Source organism: Ictidomys tridecemlineatus, chromosome 11 (genome assembly GCF_052094955.1).
Source record: "Ictidomys tridecemlineatus isolate mIctTri1 chromosome 11, mIctTri1.hap1, whole genome shotgun sequence".
Taxonomy (NCBI): domain Eukaryota; kingdom Metazoa; phylum Chordata; class Mammalia; order Rodentia; family Sciuridae; genus Ictidomys; species Ictidomys tridecemlineatus.
This window is the reverse complement of record NC_135487.1, coordinates 127,682,221-127,700,019: the sequence shown is the minus strand read 5'-3', so window position 1 is coordinate 127,700,019 and position 17,799 is coordinate 127,682,221. Positions and strand designations below refer to the sequence as shown.

Here is a 17,799-nt window from a genome sequence, read left to right as displayed (position 1 = left end):
ACCCTGTGTGCATATTCAAACCCACTCAGCTCACCTTAAGAGAGTGCCTACTGTGCGCAGGGGACAATATCCGGTCCCTTTGTATTTGGGTGAAGTTCAAACAAGAAAGGACTTGGACTGAATGTGGGGTGTGGGAAATTGTGTGTGTGTGTGTGTGTGTGTGTGTGTACGCACACGTGCAAACATCCAGGCTTATATAGGTATTTATGTTAGATGGAAAAATCTAGCTTTTCATTTGTGTGTGTGTGTGTGTGTGTGTGTGCAGTTCTCACTATTCACCTTTTTTCAGTCTAAACTAGGTATGTCTGTTTTGGCAAGTTGTGGGCAGCTCTCTTACTTTTTGTCACCCAAGGCTTTCTAGATGGAAGGAGAGAGGCATGCTCGAGGTCCCCCAGCCTGCCCCACCCCTCTCCCAGGCCCCTCTCTGGCCTGGCTTCAGGGTGGCACCCGCGCACCTGCCCCGCCCACCCCCACGTGAAGACCTGAGATTGAGCGCGGATTCTGTTCTCCACCAACTCTGCAGCAAGGGCCCCGCCAGAGGCGTCGCTTCCCGGCCTCTCCGCGTCCCGCTCCCAAGTAGAGGCACCTAAACAGAGATTAGATTTCTGGTTTCAAGGCATTTCGAACCAAGCGCGAGTGGGCCGAGTCAGCTCCGAGCTCCGTCTCTTCTTTCCGCTCCCTGGTCTCCGAGTTCCGCGGTGGCAAAGCGACCAGGACAGAGTGGATTTGCATCTTAAGACCTAGGGGTAACGCTTCCGGAGAGGGGAGTTTTATTTAGCAACTGCTTGAACTTGTGTACGGGGTCGGGAAGGAGGTGGAGCTGACCCCGATCGGGCTGTCGGAGAGCGGGGCCCCGTGCGTGGTGCCCACGGCCACGCTGACGCCCCGGGCCTCCAGGAGGGCGGTGAGGAGCTGCTGCTGCTGCTGGCGCAGGCTGTCTGCGATGAGCAGGGGCAGGGAGTTGAAGCTGGCCGTGAGGTGCTCCAGCTTACTCTCCAGGCTGCCGATCTGCTTCTCCAGGTCCTCGCTGCGGTCGTTGAGCTCGGTGATCAAGTCATACATGACATTCTGCATCTGTGCCGAGAGAGAACCAGAGACGGAGATGGCCGTGCGCACCGAGGATCGGCCATGGGACCAGGGAGACGCCCGCACCTTGCAGCAGGAGTGGCCTGCACCCCAGCCGTCTCTGATGTGGCCAAGGAAGGAGAGACCCGTTCCTTCCAGCCGATGGGAAGGCTGGGGTGGGCACATTTGTTCCCTATTACAACAGTAATGAGCATTGATTGTGTGTGTGTGTCCCTGTACTGGGGAGCTGGGGATTGAACCCAGAGGTGTTCTACCACTGAGCTTCATCCCCAGATCTTTTCATTTCCTATTTTGAGATAGGGTCTCACCAAGTGGTCCAGGCTGGGCAGCAAACTGGAGATCTTTCTGCCTCAGCTTCCAGATTTCCTGGGATTACAGATGTGCACCTCTGTGCCCAGCAGCTGATTATACATTTTTAATAGAAAATACGTGCGAAGGAAAAGAAATAGCGCTTTTCTTCCCCCTTATACGGAGTGCACCTCTAAACTGTCCCCATATTCTTACCGAGACCCACGCTCTTAGCTTCTGCGGCTGCTGGCATTTAATGACTAAAGAGAAGACGCAGAAGTGGAAACGGCTGTTGTCATAGTTTTACGATTAGCAGGCCAGGGTTCAAGTGCAAGAATGCAGCTCAGGAACACAGCAACCTCTGGCCACTTAACCTCTCTCAACCTTGGTTTCCTTATAAAAGGGGCCACCATCTGAGGGCTGGCCCTTCCCCAGGCAGCCCAGGAGGGGGCACAAAGACCCAGTCGGTGCTGCCTGTTTGGGGACGTCCCTGAAGGGCCTTTCCACCTGGGTACTGCTCCCCAGTAGCCCTTCTGCACCCAAGACTGTCTCACAGTGTTCCAAGGACCCCGCCAGTTCCCAGCTATCCCATGGCCCCACGTTAATCTAGTCTACGTGACAGCCATATTTCATCCTGCAAATAACAAATGCTGTCCTGCCTCTGGACATCCGACTTGGGAGCAAGATTCCCAAGAGTCTTCACACTTCCAGGTGTTCAGGAATAAGGTTCCTGTGGCAGCCATGGCAGATGGCCAGGCTGGCAGCGTCACCCCTCCCACAATCCCCCCTCCCCCAGGGGTTCAGGCTCTTTGGGATTCTGGTGACCTGCCAGTGATGCCCGGATCCTATTTCACCTTTTGTGTCTGGTTACTCCAGAAGATGTAGAACCCACTGGTGCCCCCAGGGGCCCAAGGAGTAAGAAACAAGGGGAGAGAAAAAGAGAGGAGTTAAAGAAGGTGGCATAAAATGCTGAGCCAGAGACGAGTGGGGAGAGGGGATTGGAAAGGCAGTGAACCCTTGCCAGTTGGAGTTTGCCAGGCTGCACAGGGAGGAGCTGCCCTTGGTGGCATGAAGACAGCTTTTCTCTCAGTTAGCGATGCCCCTGCCAGAGCAGGACACTGTATCCCTGTTGCCGTCAGAGGAAAGGGCGACTTTAGAAGTGGAAGTACTTCCCCCACTAATTCACATTCACAGAACCTTCTCCGTGAGCATTTTCTTCCCAGAATATACAAACCGCCAATGCCTGTGACCGCTGGGGCGCCCTGATGAGCTCTGGACTCACAGTCCAAGCCCCTGGGTTTCAGCCCCACGCCTGGCACCCTGCCTGACCTTGGGACAGCTGCTTTGTTTCTTAGATCCTGGTTTCCTCATCTACATTCAGAATCGGCACTACCGTTTGCAAAACCTTTAGAGTTTACACAGCATTTTTACAGGTATTATCTCATTTGATCACCTGAGCTTCAGATGGTAGGAATTATTTTTACATTTCAATGGAAGAAATTAAAGCAATCGGTAAAGAGTCCAGGCCCTCTGGCGCTGTCTCCTTATAAGGCAGCAGCTATTCAATATAGGAAATAAGATTTGGAGGCCGTGCAGCCCATCTTGAATCTAGGGAGGCCTGAAGGGCAGGGCTGTGAAGGTGGTGAGTCGGGGGATGGGGGTGAAGCACAAAGAAAGAAAGGGGAGTCCGCACAGCATCAGATTGCCCTCCCCTGTTCCGTTGCTTGGTGACAGGATGCCAGGGCAAACACTGGCCAATGTGAAATATGCTAAGCTGCTGCCAGGACCTTGGGCATCTCCTGGGAGGAAAAGACAAAGACTGGCTGGATGTCGATCCACTTCCTCCCCAGGCCTTCTGGGCATCTCCCCACCACACACACACACACACACACACACACACACACACACACACCGTGGCTCTGCAGATTCTCCCCTTAACTCTTTCCTGAGGGCTCTCTTTTCCAGGTAACTTGCTCTCCAGGTTATGAATTCACGAGAGCATCTTTCTAACTCATGGGGTTTGTGCTTCACACAGTCTGCTCGTGGGCCCCATCCCTCTGTAGGGTGGCTTGTAGGTGGCACTGCAGAAAGGCAGGCTTCAAAGCTGGTTTACCTAATATTCCTGGAGGAGATCAGTCACAGTGTGTCCTTCCAGGTAAGAGGCGAGTTGGGTGACATTGCTGCTCCCAGAAGGAACGTCCTGGGGAATCTCCACTGGACTATTCCTGAAGCTCACAGAGTAGGCTGGCCTGACCTGATCCTCCTCCTGACCATAGTTGATGGGTGCAAGGTGAGCACATGACTCAAACTGGCCAATCGGCATCTCTTCTGAGAATTCAGACTTAAGACAAATAGGAGACCACTTAATCTTTACCTGTGGCTAAAACTATAACACAGACTGTCTGAATTGGTGGCCTGCTGTAGTCTGCCATGGAGGTAGGAGGTGGAATGGGAGAGAGAGACAGAATTGAAAAGAGACACTTGAATAGATAGAGTCAAGAGATGGTATTGGGCTGAGGTGTAGTTCAGTTGGTAGAGTGCTTACCTAGCACGCACAAGGCCCTGGGTTCAATCCCCAGCACACACACACACACACACACACACACACACACATACACACACAAATGGCATAAGGAGATGCCCCCCAAGAGCTTCCCAGGTATGGTTCTAATCAGTTCCTCTCTGACCACATGCCTGCTTTGAGGTTCTGCCTAGATTGAGGTTCTTATATCTTAGAGTAAATTCTTCCAGTTTTCAACTTAGTTTCAATGGGTTTGTTTTCTAATATTTGAACCCAAGTTACTTAAAAAAAATTTTTTTTTAGTTGTAGATGAACACAATATCTTTATTTTTAATTTTTAATTTTTATGTGGTTCTGAGGATCAAACCAGGGCGTCATGCATGCGAGGCAAGCCCTCTACCACTGACCTACAGTCCTAACCCTAGAACCCAAGAGTATTAACCAACACATCCCCCTGGGCTGGGGGTGCGGTTCTCTCCTGCACATCACTGTTCTGTTCTCTTCCTCCCCGTACCCAGCCTCTCGGGAATCCCCCACTCCACCTGAACTCCACCCCGAGGTCCGCAGCCCTGGCGACTTCTCCCCAGCTGTGCCAAGTCACTTCCTCTCTGATTGAAGCCCTCGCAGGCTCAGGAGATCCTTTCTTTGGCCTGATCCCTCTATCGAACAAGGTGCCTGCCGTGGCCCAACAACCAGTCATTTCTGATTGCTCCCCCTTTAAAAAAGGTGGTTAATTTGCCCAAGGGAGTCTCTCTTGCTCTCCCAGGGAATGTGTTCCATTATGATCATTGACATCTGCTGGAATGTTCTGCCAGCCTGGCCCTGGGCGGTACCCTTGGTATCTAATTCCTATCAGAAGGCAGTGGGGGGTGCTTAGAGGGACCCGTCTACAATGGTGCATGCTCCCAGCTCTGCCCACGTGGGGCCTTGCTTTCTCTACTTTGGTGAAATGCAAGAGGGAGCTTCTTCACGGTATTTACAGCAGTTCAGCACCTGAAACATGGAACGGCAACGTGATATCAAGCCTTAAGGCCTTGAGCTCTCAAAAGAGGGCTCTCTTTTTTGGGGGGGGGAATCTTTATATTCACTGTTGATTGCATCTTGGGAAATAGAGAAATGTACCACCAATTTGGGGCAAGGAAAACTGGACTGTAAAGATTGGAAGATGCAGGGAAATGAGTCCCCGATAATAACAGAAAGCCGGAAAGGTCTCAGGTGTGACCCAGGCCATTACACCTGTTTGGTTCTCGTTAACATGTTTTGCCCCTGGGTGACCTGAACTCTTTCTTAGGAGCCCGTCAACGGCAGCCACTAAAACAACCCACAGAAAAGACTTAGCAGGTCAGCTAATAAGACAAACCTGAGCCATTTAAGAAACAGACACCAAGCTTTAAAAGTCAAGAAGATGACTGGGTGCCGTGGCACGTGCCTGAAATCTCAGTGGCTCAGGGGGCTGAGGCAGGAGATAGAAAAGTTCAAAGCCAGCCTCAGCCACTTAGCGAGACCCTATCTCAGAATAACGTATAAAAAGGGCTGGGGATATGGCTTGGTGGGTAAGTGCCCCTGGGTTTAAGCCCTGGTCCCAAAACAAACAAACAAAAACCCCTACAGGTGGGCTGCAAACGTCCAAAGCTTAAATCTTGCTTATTTTGTAACCAAGGAGGAGTATCTGTGGCTTTCCTGTCCTGCGCTGTGGTCTTTGGACATGGCCAGGTCTTCCCAGACACCCCTGAGAAGTCTGAATGCCAGCAACTTGGAGCTCCAGGATGTCTCTGGACTCCGCCACTCACCTTGGACAGGTCCACCAGGGTGTTGGCCTGGTCACTCAGCTTCCTCTGCTCCATCTTGACGCTCCTCAGTCTGTGGGGGAGAGTCGGACAGAAAAACGTTTCAAGTTCACGTCAAGGTTTAGCCTCGCTGGCGGATCCCACGGCTCTGTTATCTCATCTGAGTCATTTCGTCTGAGCATGGGGACCTTGGGCGTGGGGAACTGCCATAGAATCAAAGGGTTGCCAGGTCCCCAGCAAGGAGAACTCCTGTCTCCGTGACCTGAGTTTTCTGGCCATTTTCAGATCATTCCTGTGCTTGTAAGCCCTGGCTGATGCTGTATTTTTTCACTCTGAATGCCCTCTTCTCAACAATGCACTGTGTGTGTGTGTGTGTGTGTGTGTGTGAGAGAGAGAGAGAGAGAGAGAGAGAGAGAGAGAGAGAGAGAGAGAGAGGGAGCGCGACTCTTGCTCCTTCACCCTCCCCGCAGCCTGCCCACTGCCTGGCAGCAGCAGTAAATGAACAGACGCCTGGTTGGAGCCAGTCCCCACCCTGGTGCTGGTGGAATGGAACAGACGGGTGTCTCGGGTGCCTCCGAGGAGGTAGGAGAGGATGCCAGCGGAGCCACAGGTCCCCCACCCCCCGACGGGGCATCTGCGGGCGGGGCTGCCCTGGACTCACTGGTGGATGGCTTGGAGGAACTTCCTCTGGTGCTTCCTGACTTTGGCGTGGTCGATCTTCTTGAGCAGCTTGGTGTGTTTGTAGATCAGCCACGTTTCCCGAAGCACGTTGGCTGCGGCATTCTTGATCTGAAGCAGAAGAAACAAAACAGGCCGCTGTCAGGTTCCTTTTCCCAGGTTCATGGAATGTGTTTCCCCGCCAGTTGCCATCGTGGGCCTCCGAAGGACACAATTCCGCCGCCATCTATTTTCTTAATCAAGGTCAGGGAACTCTGAGAAGATAAAGTGGTTGAAATTCGCCTCGGATTAACCCTGAACTGGACACAGCAGGCTGGCGCTTGCAGTTGAGAGGCGTTTCTTTCTTAACGATTTCAGTGCTGCCTCTCAACTGCTGCTGCTGCGGCTCTATTTAGGCAGCCCAGCCGGGCCGAGACCTGGAGGCCCGGGGACCTCCAATGGACCAGTATGTGCCATCGCTGACCTGGCGGGCACAGGGCCACCTCCAACCTGAGATCCCCATCGAGTGTGGGGGGGCACGTTTCTTGGGTTCAGAGAATAAACAGATTTCCTATGGGTTGGGGATTTAGAAAGGCCTCTTTGAGGAAATGCCCCCCCACCCACTGGGGCTGGAGGTGTCCATAAGCCCACCGCTTCCTCTCCTGAGCGGCCCAAACCGTTGACACGGTGATCTCACGTGTAAATGTCATTGGCAGAAAACGGGAACAGTGTCAAAGCCGCATCTGAAGTCAGTGAAGATCTTGGGTGTGAAGCGGGAGCCGCCTCCCCCCTGCAGTCACACGTCTCCACATAGGACGCTGTCATCCGTTGACATGGAAACCACCGATATCACCCGGCTCACGACGGAACGGAGACATATCAATGGCATCCAGATGGCAAGGGACAAAGTTTTAATCCAAACACGGACCTCTTCAGCAATTAGTAACGAGAGCCAGAGGAAGCAACCCTTATTAAGCACCAGCTACACGGATTCTTGATTAACCGTCTCCCATTGCTGTCAGCCATGCAAACGGGCACGGGGCCACGGGCACGGGGCCCTGAAGCAAGGAGGCCAGTCTCAAGAAACCAGGGGACCAGCCAGCCGGGATCGTCATAAAATCCGAGATCCCAGTCCCGCTGCTTCGGCCTGACACCAACAGATGGGACGTTGTTAAACGCCGGGACGTGTGGGGAGGCCTGCGAGACACGGAGCTGCAGCCTGATAACTTCCGTGTGTGCGAGCTGCAGAGTTCATCACTGAGGCTGGGCTCCAGTTTTCACTGGCGCTGAAGCGGTGTTTTTGAAAGAACAGCTAAGTCTTCTCAGAAATGTCTGAGGGACATAGATATTGCTTTTTTTCCATTCAGTGAAATCCACGTGGAAAAGGTTCTAAATGGTTCAATTGCCCACCTCTGGTGCCTTCTTGCCCGAGAGAGAACAGGTGGTGGTGAGCAGAGGCCACGGACTGTGGGCCTCCAGGGAATGAGGGGAGGCAGGGACAGGATGGTCTCTGGGGCTCTGTTCAGGCTGGAGTGGACAGTGGACTTCTGGGAGAAGAGGTGGCACTGGAGAGGGGTCTTTCCCCCGGCAGAGCCCACATTACTGCTGAACTTTTGGGGGACAGGGGGCATGGTACGATTTGATGTGTGATTTCTTAGTTTCCATGGGTTCTTGGCCTCGAAGGAAAGTCTCAAAGGACAAAACCCTGCCACAGGAATATTACTCAGCCATAAAGAAGAACACAATTATGGCATCTGCCGGTAAATGGATGGCACTGGAGACGATCATGCTAGTGAAATAAGCCAGTTCCCAAAACCCAAAGGCTGAATGTTCTCTGTGATATGAAGATGCTGACTCACATTGGGAAGGAGGTGGGGAGGTTCACCGGAATAGACAGGGGAAGCAGGGAAATAGGAGGGGGATGAGAAAGACAGTAGAATGAATCAGACATCACTTTCCCGTGTTCATATGTGAACACACGACCACATCACGTACAGCTCCACATCATGACCACCCCAAGAATGGGACGTTCTACTCCAGGTACGTATGATATGTCAGAATGCACTCTACTGTCATGAGTAGCTAAAACGAACAAATGAAAAAACTCTTAAAAAAAACAAACACTTGCCATAGCTTCACAAGGAAGCAGACTCCAGAGACTCAAGTTGCCCCTTGGAACACTGACAGAGCCTCGGAATGTCAGAGTTGACAGGCCTCTGACATCGGTCTGCTGTGTCAGTGTGGAACATCTGAAATGGGGTAATCTGCAGGTTCCATCAATTATGGAGCAATTTAGAAGCAAATGCCTAATTATCCATAAGATGAGAAGAAGACGTCCTTACCTTAAGGGCCATTAAGAGGCCCCAACAAGGCTATGCCGCTGGTGCCAGTGTGGGCCAAGGACACCATTAATGTCTGAGTACTTCCTGTGCATAAACTCACTGCTTTCACCACCACCCTGTCTGGAAGGGACTAATATCATCCCCACTTTATAGATAAAGACACTGATGCCACCCGGCACTGTGGTGCACGCCTCAATCCCAACGGCTCGGGAGGCTGAGGCAGGAGGATCACAAGTGGGAGGCCAGTCTCGACAACTTAGAAAATCCCTAAGCTACTTAGAGCCTATCTCACAATTTTTAAAGAAGTGTGGGGGCTGCGGGTGTAGCTCAGTAGTAAAGCTCCCCTGGGTTCAATCCCCAGTACAAAAAAAAAAAAAAAAAAAGGTCTAAAACCATGTATGATATGACAAATGGAGTCAATGTGGAATCTCTAAAGTGCCAAACTGGTATTAGTTATCATCCAACCCAAACGCCCCACCCCACACAGGAGGAAACCGTTTCGGAGATGGGATGTGAGGCCGGAATCACACAACTAGCTCATGGCCAAGTCAAAACAAGAACCAGGTCCAAGAGACGCATAAGGTTTTCCTGTGTCCTGAAGGAAGACCTGACTGGGTTGCATCATTACACCAAAGAAACGATTTCCTGCTTCCCAGGATCAAGGAATTGGAAAGGACACTGGTTTGTTTTTTGTTTAATCTAATCATTGTGGCCCTCGCTTAGCAACACAGCACAACATGGAGTCTGGGTCCTGCACTTAACTTCAGCCCAAATGCAAGACATTGCAGCTGAGAGGCAACCACATCATCTTTATGGGTTTGAACGGGAGGCCCCTGCCTATTCAGGAAAGTGGTGTTAAATGCAAGCCTTTGTGCCGGCTGAAATTAATTGCCAGCAAACAGCCTGGCACAAATCTAAGGAGATCAATATTCGTCAGAGAAAAAGAAATAGGCTTTTAACTGCACTCTGCTTTCCCAGGTAGGCAGCAGATGCTGCTGTGACCAGGTCTCCCTCTCTCCAAGTCACCTGACTGATGGCTCAGAGCAGCAGCTGGGTGGAGAGCAGATAAGGGCGTGTGCCCCTCCTGGGACATGCTGAGCCTCCGAGGGGCTCTGTACACCCTTCCCTGATGGCAGCTTGGGTCCCCTGGGGGCTCTCATAGTGGACAGGGACTCCAGACCCCAAAGACGCTCCCAGGATGCAGGGAGCAGGGCGGGAGGGAGCACAGGGCTCGAGATGAAGCAGCAAACTGGCTGGGATTGTTTCAGGCTGGCCATGATTGGACGGGTTGGGATGGGTTCGAGGGGAGGACGCTCCGTGCTTGGAAAGCCATCTCTGTGGCTTCCAACCCCCAAACACACAGGCTGTATCCTTTGAGCCCATAAATTCTCTACCCCACAAACTCGATGCTTTCATTCTGATGGGGGATGGCTTCATGAGCTACATACTGCAGGAAGAACCCTCTGATTAGTGGGCCTGGGTGAGAAAATTGTCCAACTAAGGTCTTGCAAATTGACAGCGACAGCTAACATTTACTGAGCACTCCCATGTGCCAGGCTCTGCTTTCTGCACGGTTTCATTGACCCCCCCCCCCAAAAAAAAAAAAAACTCCACAAGTAGCTGGGCTGATTGGCTCTACCTTGGATCCATTGCTGAACTCTCTGGAACTCACTTTCCAAATTCATTCCCTCAAGGAACACTGAATAAGCAGCCACAGAGGGCCGGGCACTGTTCTAGGTGGTGCGAATACTGCTAGGTGTCTCTGTCAGGGAGTAGACAGAATGCGATTTGTAACATAGTATCAGATAATACAGGCTTCAGTGGGCCAGGAGCAGGAGTGTTGCAAGTTCTATTGGTCTGAGAAATGGGTTTGCTTTGATTAAATGAGAACATAATTACAACACTGAGCACCGAGCCTGGCTACAGTGCTCCTCAGTCCGTGGCTGCTTTATCATACTCTCCTTCCAATACACGTCAATGTTTCTTGGTTCCCTCTGGTCTCCCCAACCCCTAACAAAAGAAATACAACAGAATGCACGTCTGTTTCCTGAGCTCTTGGCCACACCCTTCCAAGTCAAGGGATTTCTTGGGCCACCTCTCTGCCAAGGTGACCTACCACTTGGACCCAGAGGGGCTGTGGGTTGCAGGAAGAACACACAGAGCAGAAGGACCAGGGGGGTCAAAGGAGCCTCCTTCTTGGGCACCCTGTGTCCTTGGCAGCCAGAGAGCGCCCTGGGAGAGTAATTGCAAGAGCCCCACTGGTGGACCCACAGGAAGAAACCACTAGTGTGTCCATCGCGGGCCCAGGAACTTCCCAGGGAAGAACATTCTACACAGGTTGGACCCAAGCCGACTGAGCAGCGGTCACCATGGCTCTGCGATCGCCTGCAGGCAGCCCCGTCTCCACACCCGTGACTGGGGGTGTCCATTACACACAGGACTGGAGAGGGGGGCCTCTCCCTCCTTCCCATCTGCTGGGCCCACTGTTCCCTCCTGGTCACCCCCAGATTTCCTGCTGCTTCCCGAGGCTGCCCTCTCTTTCATACCCTGCTTACACCTCCTCTCCTTCCTCCCCACCTTGCATTCCACACTCTTGCCTCCCAGGGAGGGAGAGGGCTCCACCTCCATGACTGACAGGAACCTGGAGGGAGGGGGAGAGGCAGGGAGGAGATACACTTCTGTGGTTCAGAGCTGGAGTTTGAAGCTCTCCCCATGGCAACCTGGTAATGAACGGTGGGTGATTTCATAACCTGTGAATACTGCTGGGGTGCTCAGCTAGCTGCAGGCAGACCGGTTTTTCTCTCCACCAGGCTGGGGACCCCAACCACCACGTGACTTTCCTGGAAAGCCTGTGGGTTCTGCCTGGAGAGCTGTTGTCCTCTGGAGAATAAACTGGATCGGAGACAGGCCCCAGCTTGCTGCACAGGGCTGAGGTGTCCCCCTCCCCAATCCCTGTCTGGAACTGAGTGTTCTCATCTGGGTTGGACCCGATCATCCCCAAGGATCCTTCCAACTCCACCACACAGTGTTTTTGCAACTGCTGTCAAAGATACACCGTGCCCCATCTGTCTGATGAAGTTTGCAATCCTCTTTTGAGAAGCATTAGCATCCCTGATAATTGTTTAATTGATTAATGAATTTTAAAGCCATAAAGACTTATTCTGAGAATCTAGGCATAGGCCAACCAGCTGTGGGTTGTCCATCGAGGGTGCATGAGCCAGACTTCCCACATCTGGTGTAACAACGATGACCAATGTTTAGTCCTAAAAAGAGTGAATCTTTGAATTAGCCTGCTGAAAAAAAAAAATTTTTTTTTCTAGCAAGACTATGGTAAACATTTAACAGGGACTGTAATTAAAGTTTTCTTTATCACCATTAGGCAGATATAGGGGGCTGTGAAATGTGTTTGGGGGGTAGTGGTATGCCCAGAGCTCCAGCACAGCCCGAGATCCACAGGGAAGCAGAGTGCAGGAGAGCTGTGGTAAAGGGGGCTCAATTGGGAGAAGGTAGTGAGCCACTGTGCAGGAGCAGCTAGGGCCAGGTCGAATCAGACTTGGAAACTGTTCAGTCCTCTGCTGGGGCTCGGGGCCCAGAGAAGTCAGAGCTGGCTCAGGGTCTTCAGGCCTGGACCCTGGAGGGATCGCTCTGTCATTAGCTGAGCAGGGAAGTCGGTGGGAGAACTGGGCTTAGGGAAGTCCTAAGTTTGGTTTCACTCACTGATTTTGTGGAGGTGTATGTGGATCAGGTCTCTGGGACAAGGAACCCTTCAGCAAGGATAAGGACAGGGACCCTGAACCAGTCCTGCACACCGTGGGGCAGGTCCACCCATGGGTCTGAGTGGAGAGTAGCAGCAGATACACAGGGATCTCCCTTCCATGACGCCTGTAGAGCCAAGAGTGTCCGTGGCAGCCCACCCTGCCGTGTTCTCTGAGGGCAGTCAGTCACCAGAAGTTAAGTACAAGGGCAAGGACTCCCTCTTACCCATCCTGGTGTACCCGGAGACACCAAGAGAGCCCTCCAGGAAGTGACCTCTGTGATGTGTGTTAATTACACAAAACCAAGATGGCGGCATGGAGGAGCCAGAGCGGGAGAACAGACAGATGGGGCTCCAGGACCTCCACAGTCTCTCTGGGTGTCATCTGCTTATATATCACCTGGAACCCAGAGGTTAGCGTTCGTGGTAATTATAGAATAGCTGGCGGTGACGCTGCTCAGTCAGTGTGGGAAGAGCTGATGGCATTCAATACAGAAATGACGTTGCCACCAGGCTCGATGAGTTATACCAGGGAAGGAAGAGAAAGGCCATGGGTGCAGGAAAACCCTGTGCCCCAAGACCTCCTCGCGTCCCCATCAGCAAACCAGTGAAAACGGCGCCACTCTAATGGCAGACGTGAGGATGAACTAACAGAAGAGAAATTAGAGCATCGTTATGACTCATCGATAATCCCTTCTTCTTTTTGCTTAGATGTTTGGAGAATTAAGGTCACATGCACTTTTAAGGGATTTTGCTTTTATCTGTTAAATCTACTAATTGTCCACTCCTAAGAGGTTTGCAGTATGTCACTCTCGGCTCCTCCCACCTCGGATCTTTCCCCAAGAACTCACTGAGATCTTACCCAGGGGCTGGACCTAGCAACTCTTTGACCCTCGGACCACTCCAGCTGAGTGCAAAGGCCATTTGGAGAGGACGGGGGATAGGCCGGCATCCCCAGGGGCTTGTCTAGTTGGCAGCGTGAAGTGAGCTCAAACGCGAGTAGGCCAGGGACCTCAAACCCCCGTTTCAATGAAGGTTACGTGAGAGAACCTTTGGAAGTCCCAGTCCTGCCAGCTTTGAAATTCTCTGCAGGACTCCTCCCTTTTGTGTTGTTTATTTCTCTGGGAAAAGATATTAGCCATTAAAGGGACATTTCAACAGATTCAAGTGTTCTCAGAAAAGTGAAATGTTATTCGATTAAGAAGGTACCTTGCACTCATGGCTGAGCAATAAATATTTGAGGATTTGATTTTCAGTCCTACTTTTCAAGAAGCAAGTGGACTTGAAGAGGGTTTTAGAGAATTATTTCTGAAAGATTGAAATTAGCCAGCACAACTCCATCTCCTTCCACAATTATATTGCAGAAAAAAAAAATTTGTTTATTTTCCTGGCATATGAGAGAGCTGGTTTTCCTTGGCTTTATTTTCCTCTAGTGTCTGATTTACTGGGTAAAAAATGGAGAGGACAAAGTAATAACATGAAATACAAAGTATATTCTCGGTTTCAAAAAGCAAACTAGAATATACAGAGAGACTGTTGATGCTCCTTGGTAAATAACTCCTGAGAAGGTCGTGGAGGCAAAAAAGCTCTCTCCCCTCACTCCTGTTTGTGGTTTCAATACAGAGAAGTGTCAGGCTAATAGAAGCAAGTGTCTTCGCCTTTAGTTGTTCCAATAACGTTAGAAATTTCCTCAGTCCCAAGCACGCCTCTGACAGTGCATCCCAGCGGGGCTGAGGGAGAGGGACTTGGTGGTGGGGCTCCACGTGAAACCCAGCATGCCTTGCAATGGTGACAGCATCAATGGCCACTATCTTAATGCATCAAAAAAGGTTTTCTTTTGTACATCTGGTCGCTCAGGGCTGTGATGTACCTCGTGACGACCATTTGTATGTCAACAGTTTGGGGATATTTGCTTGTCCCTGTTTCCTTTTAACATCTGCGGTGGCTTTTCAGAGGATCCAATAAATGTAATCAAAGACCAAACAATCGAACGCCATAAATAATTCTGCCGAGAAACTGGAGAGACCTTGGCAACGGCACCCCCTGCCTTCTGAGAGCCCACTGCTGCTCTGTCACTCTCTTGCTCTCTTTTTGTTCTCCCTTCCTGCCTTTGTCTCTATTTCTAACACATTTTTTTACTGCTTTGCAACATTAATCACTGAATATTTTCTCCAGCTTTCAAAACCTCCAGTTGATGTATGGGCTTGCTCATGGGTCCCTTGCCCTACGGGAGTCCTAACCGAGACAGAGTTACTAGGGCAGCCGAGACCCCAGCGCCGGATTTTGGTTCTCTCTGGTCTCGGGAAGGGGAGCATCTTGCAGGAAATCATCCTCCTGACCTTGGTTCAGGCTGCAGTTCTAAAGAATCTTCCATAAAAGCTGTCATTAAATAAACAGCTCCTGCTGGCTCATTCGGCCTGCTGTTACCCTGCAAGGCTCATTTCTGCCTCTTCTAAATGAGCCTTCCCTTCTCTCACAATTCAGTGGGGTGTCAGATTTTTAGCAGCTAAATGAGCTCCCCGTTTCTGCATATTTTCCGTTTTTCATCCTCCTTAACCACTTTCATAGGGTACAAGTGAGAAACATTATCTGGAAAACCCAAAAGGGGAAAATTGGATCGTGACGTTTTGATGAACGATATTCAGGAATATGGGCTGTGCTGGAACGACCGTTCTAAGTGATTCTTTAAACAACAACAACAACAACAACAACAAAAAGGATTCAATGTAGATATGATTTCAATAGAGTTTCAAGATTCTCTACTTCCCTTCCTAATGAGAATCATGAAAATATTTGAGCATAAACAGAAACTTCATGCTGGGTGATTTATTTGGCACCATTAGGCCAGGGGGCGGGGACATCATTGTAGGCTATTGATCTAATTATCAGGAAGATTATTTGGTTGCCTGAGCCATGCACAGGGATGTAACGAGAACACTCCAAAGTGTGGCCCTCATCCGTACCACGTGACCATCCTCTTTGGAACTGGCTTCCACTTTGGTGATGGAGATCCCCGTGGGGACATGGAGGGGTGACGTCTTACCCGTTTGGTGAGCTGAGTGTCCATCATGAAGTTGTGAACGTGCTTCTCCGCTTTGGTGAGTTCCAGCTTCCGGGCCACCACGGCCACCACCAGAGCAGTGCAGCCCGCACCCTGTGGGAGGACATCAAGGGGACCAGGGGTCATTCAAAGGCAAGGTGCAAGACCCTGCCCACTCGAGCTCTCTGGCTCAACGAGACCGAGCCACCGTGACGCCCAGACCTGCGGCGCCTTCATGTCCCCACCAAGAAGGAGTCTGCAGTGCCCCCTTGTTTGTCCGCCCTTGGGAGAAGCAGTTTTAGAGAACTAGTCAGTCCTTGATGCTGTATGGGGCTGAGGCTTTGGGGGAATTAGGCCAATGGATGACCAAGAGGTCTCTGGCTAGTTTTGCAGTGCAGCAGGAGACAGAGGGTTCAGCACACACGGGCGCTCTTGCCCTCCTGCGTGCCCAGTGGGCCCAGAAGGAGAGAAGACCCTATGGCACAGCACCGTGGCTGAAGGTTTTCCTGAAGACAATCAAATGAAGAGGCCATACAGCTTCCCCAGACTGTCTCCTCGAGGGAACGCGGGTGGGCACTGAATGATCACGTCTGCTCTGCAGCTGAGTCTCTCTACCTGGAGGCAGTGACTCAGCACCAGGCACGGGTTCTTTCTTGCTCTCACCCGGAGGCTCATGAAGTGACCATCACGCCGAGGTTTTAAAAATGACCACACGTCTGCCTACAACCAGGGTGCAAGTGGCCCTGCAGGAGACCCTTAGGAGTTTCCAGGATAAGGGTCCTCGTCTGCTCAGGTTGGACGAGAGCAGGGAGGAGCACGGGCGGAGGAGCGGGGCTTTGCTGAGCCACAGAATGGCAGGGCTCGCTTCCCCACTCCCGATCCTCCGGGTGTTCACTTGACCGGGGAAAAAATGAACAGGAAAAAGAAACGGCACATTCCAGCGGGCTCCGGATGGGATTTTAAATGCTCTTCCCTGTGCTTCTGCGTTGGCCTGCAGGCACTGGGGGTGGGGGAGAAGATGGTCAACCCGTCCTCTGGCTGGCAGTGGACGTCCGCCCTGACCTTGGCCAGACAGCACTGTCCTCAGAGACACCGCCTTCTCCTGCACATTGGCATTGCCCTGATCACTTATGTAAAGAGATGATGAGTTTGTCAAAGCCAGAATGTGATCCCCGAGATGCCAAAGAGTAATCCCAGTTTCCACAGTAAAACACCGAGCCCAGTTTAGCAGATTGAGGTCCCTGGATTAAAGAAATCCATCAGTGACATTTTAGTTCATCAGGTCTTATCTAATGAAATGTATGAGACATGAACAAGAATTTTTTTGGTGGTGGGTGGGGGTATTAGGGGTTGAACCCAGGGGTGCTCGATCACGGAACTACCTGGTTTGGGGAGTTTTTGTTGGTTGTTGTAGTTGACCTTCTTTTTTGAGACAGGGTCTCACTAAATTGCCCAGGCTAGCCTTGAACTCGGGATCTTCTTGCCTCAGCCTCCTGAATCACTGGGATTGCTGGTGTGCACCATAAGGCCTGGCTAACACGAAGGTTGTTCAAAGGCACTGCACAGAGTTGGGAGGGCTGCCCGTGGGCAGGTCAGCTCCTGCTGTCTCCTGGCTCTCTCTTTCCCTCCATTCATATGGCTGACAGAGGCTGGCTCCTGTGGGGGGTCAGCGTGGCTGGAGTTGGTGACTTCTGCTCTCCTGCAATGGTTTCCATTAAGACAATCGAGTGTTTCTTGGTGCCCTGGGTAGCCCACTTTGGAGCACAGCAAAGTGAAAAGCACCGAGTCTGTGTGAACTTTCCTTTCCTGACCTCGTTTTCCTCCTTTGTTCAGGGACGGCTGAGTTTTCTTGGCATCTGTGACTCGCAGGAGACTGTGCCCAATTTTCAGAGGCTAGGGACAGTTGGGCAGCCTGGTCTGTGGCTGTCATCAGTTTAGCCAGGCCTCCAAAAGCAAAAAATAGCTTAAAAGAAGATGTCCCACGGGGAGGATGTGTGTTCCCGCCCCCCTCAACCAGACCCAGTATCGTGTCTTGCCTTTATGTGGAGTTCCAAAAGCACTTGGGGCCAAAAGCCCCAAAGGAGGGATATATGATCGTGTTAAAAATGGAACATCCGCCCGAGAGGGTTCTCCCCAGGCTCTGTTCTCCTTCATCTCCCCGAGTCCACACTAAATCTCACTTCAATCATCCCTGAAAGCTTGGGTACAAGACCCAAAGAAGAGTATCCCTACTCACCCTGCCACCTCGGGAAGGCCACCAAACAAGCATCCACCATCTCTAATTCCCAGGGTCTCTGGGGAGCACTCTGGGGTCCCCTTGTATT

At 51.5% G+C, this 17,799-nt stretch overlaps 1 protein-coding gene across 5 annotated transcripts in view; it reads right to left on the bottom strand.

Moving 5' to 3' along the window:
* Positions 1-747: 747 nt before the first annotated feature.
* Positions 748-17,799, bottom strand: part of Kcnn3 (potassium calcium-activated channel subfamily N member 3) — a 161,261-nt gene continuing 144,209 nt past the window's right edge. For all 5 annotated transcript variants that reach the window (XM_078027468.1, XM_078027469.1, XM_005331309.4 and 2 more), the window contains 4 exons: positions 15,479-15,589; positions 6,344-6,471; positions 5,686-5,755; positions 748-1,074 (listed from right to left, as the gene is read on the bottom strand). In XM_078027468.1, the coding sequence (XP_077883594.1) occupies positions 775-1,074; positions 5,686-5,755; positions 6,344-6,471; positions 15,479-15,589 (609 nt within the window). In that variant the 3' untranslated portion in view covers positions 748-774. The remainder of the gene's footprint in view (positions 1,075-5,685; positions 5,756-6,343; positions 6,472-15,478; positions 15,590-17,799) is intronic.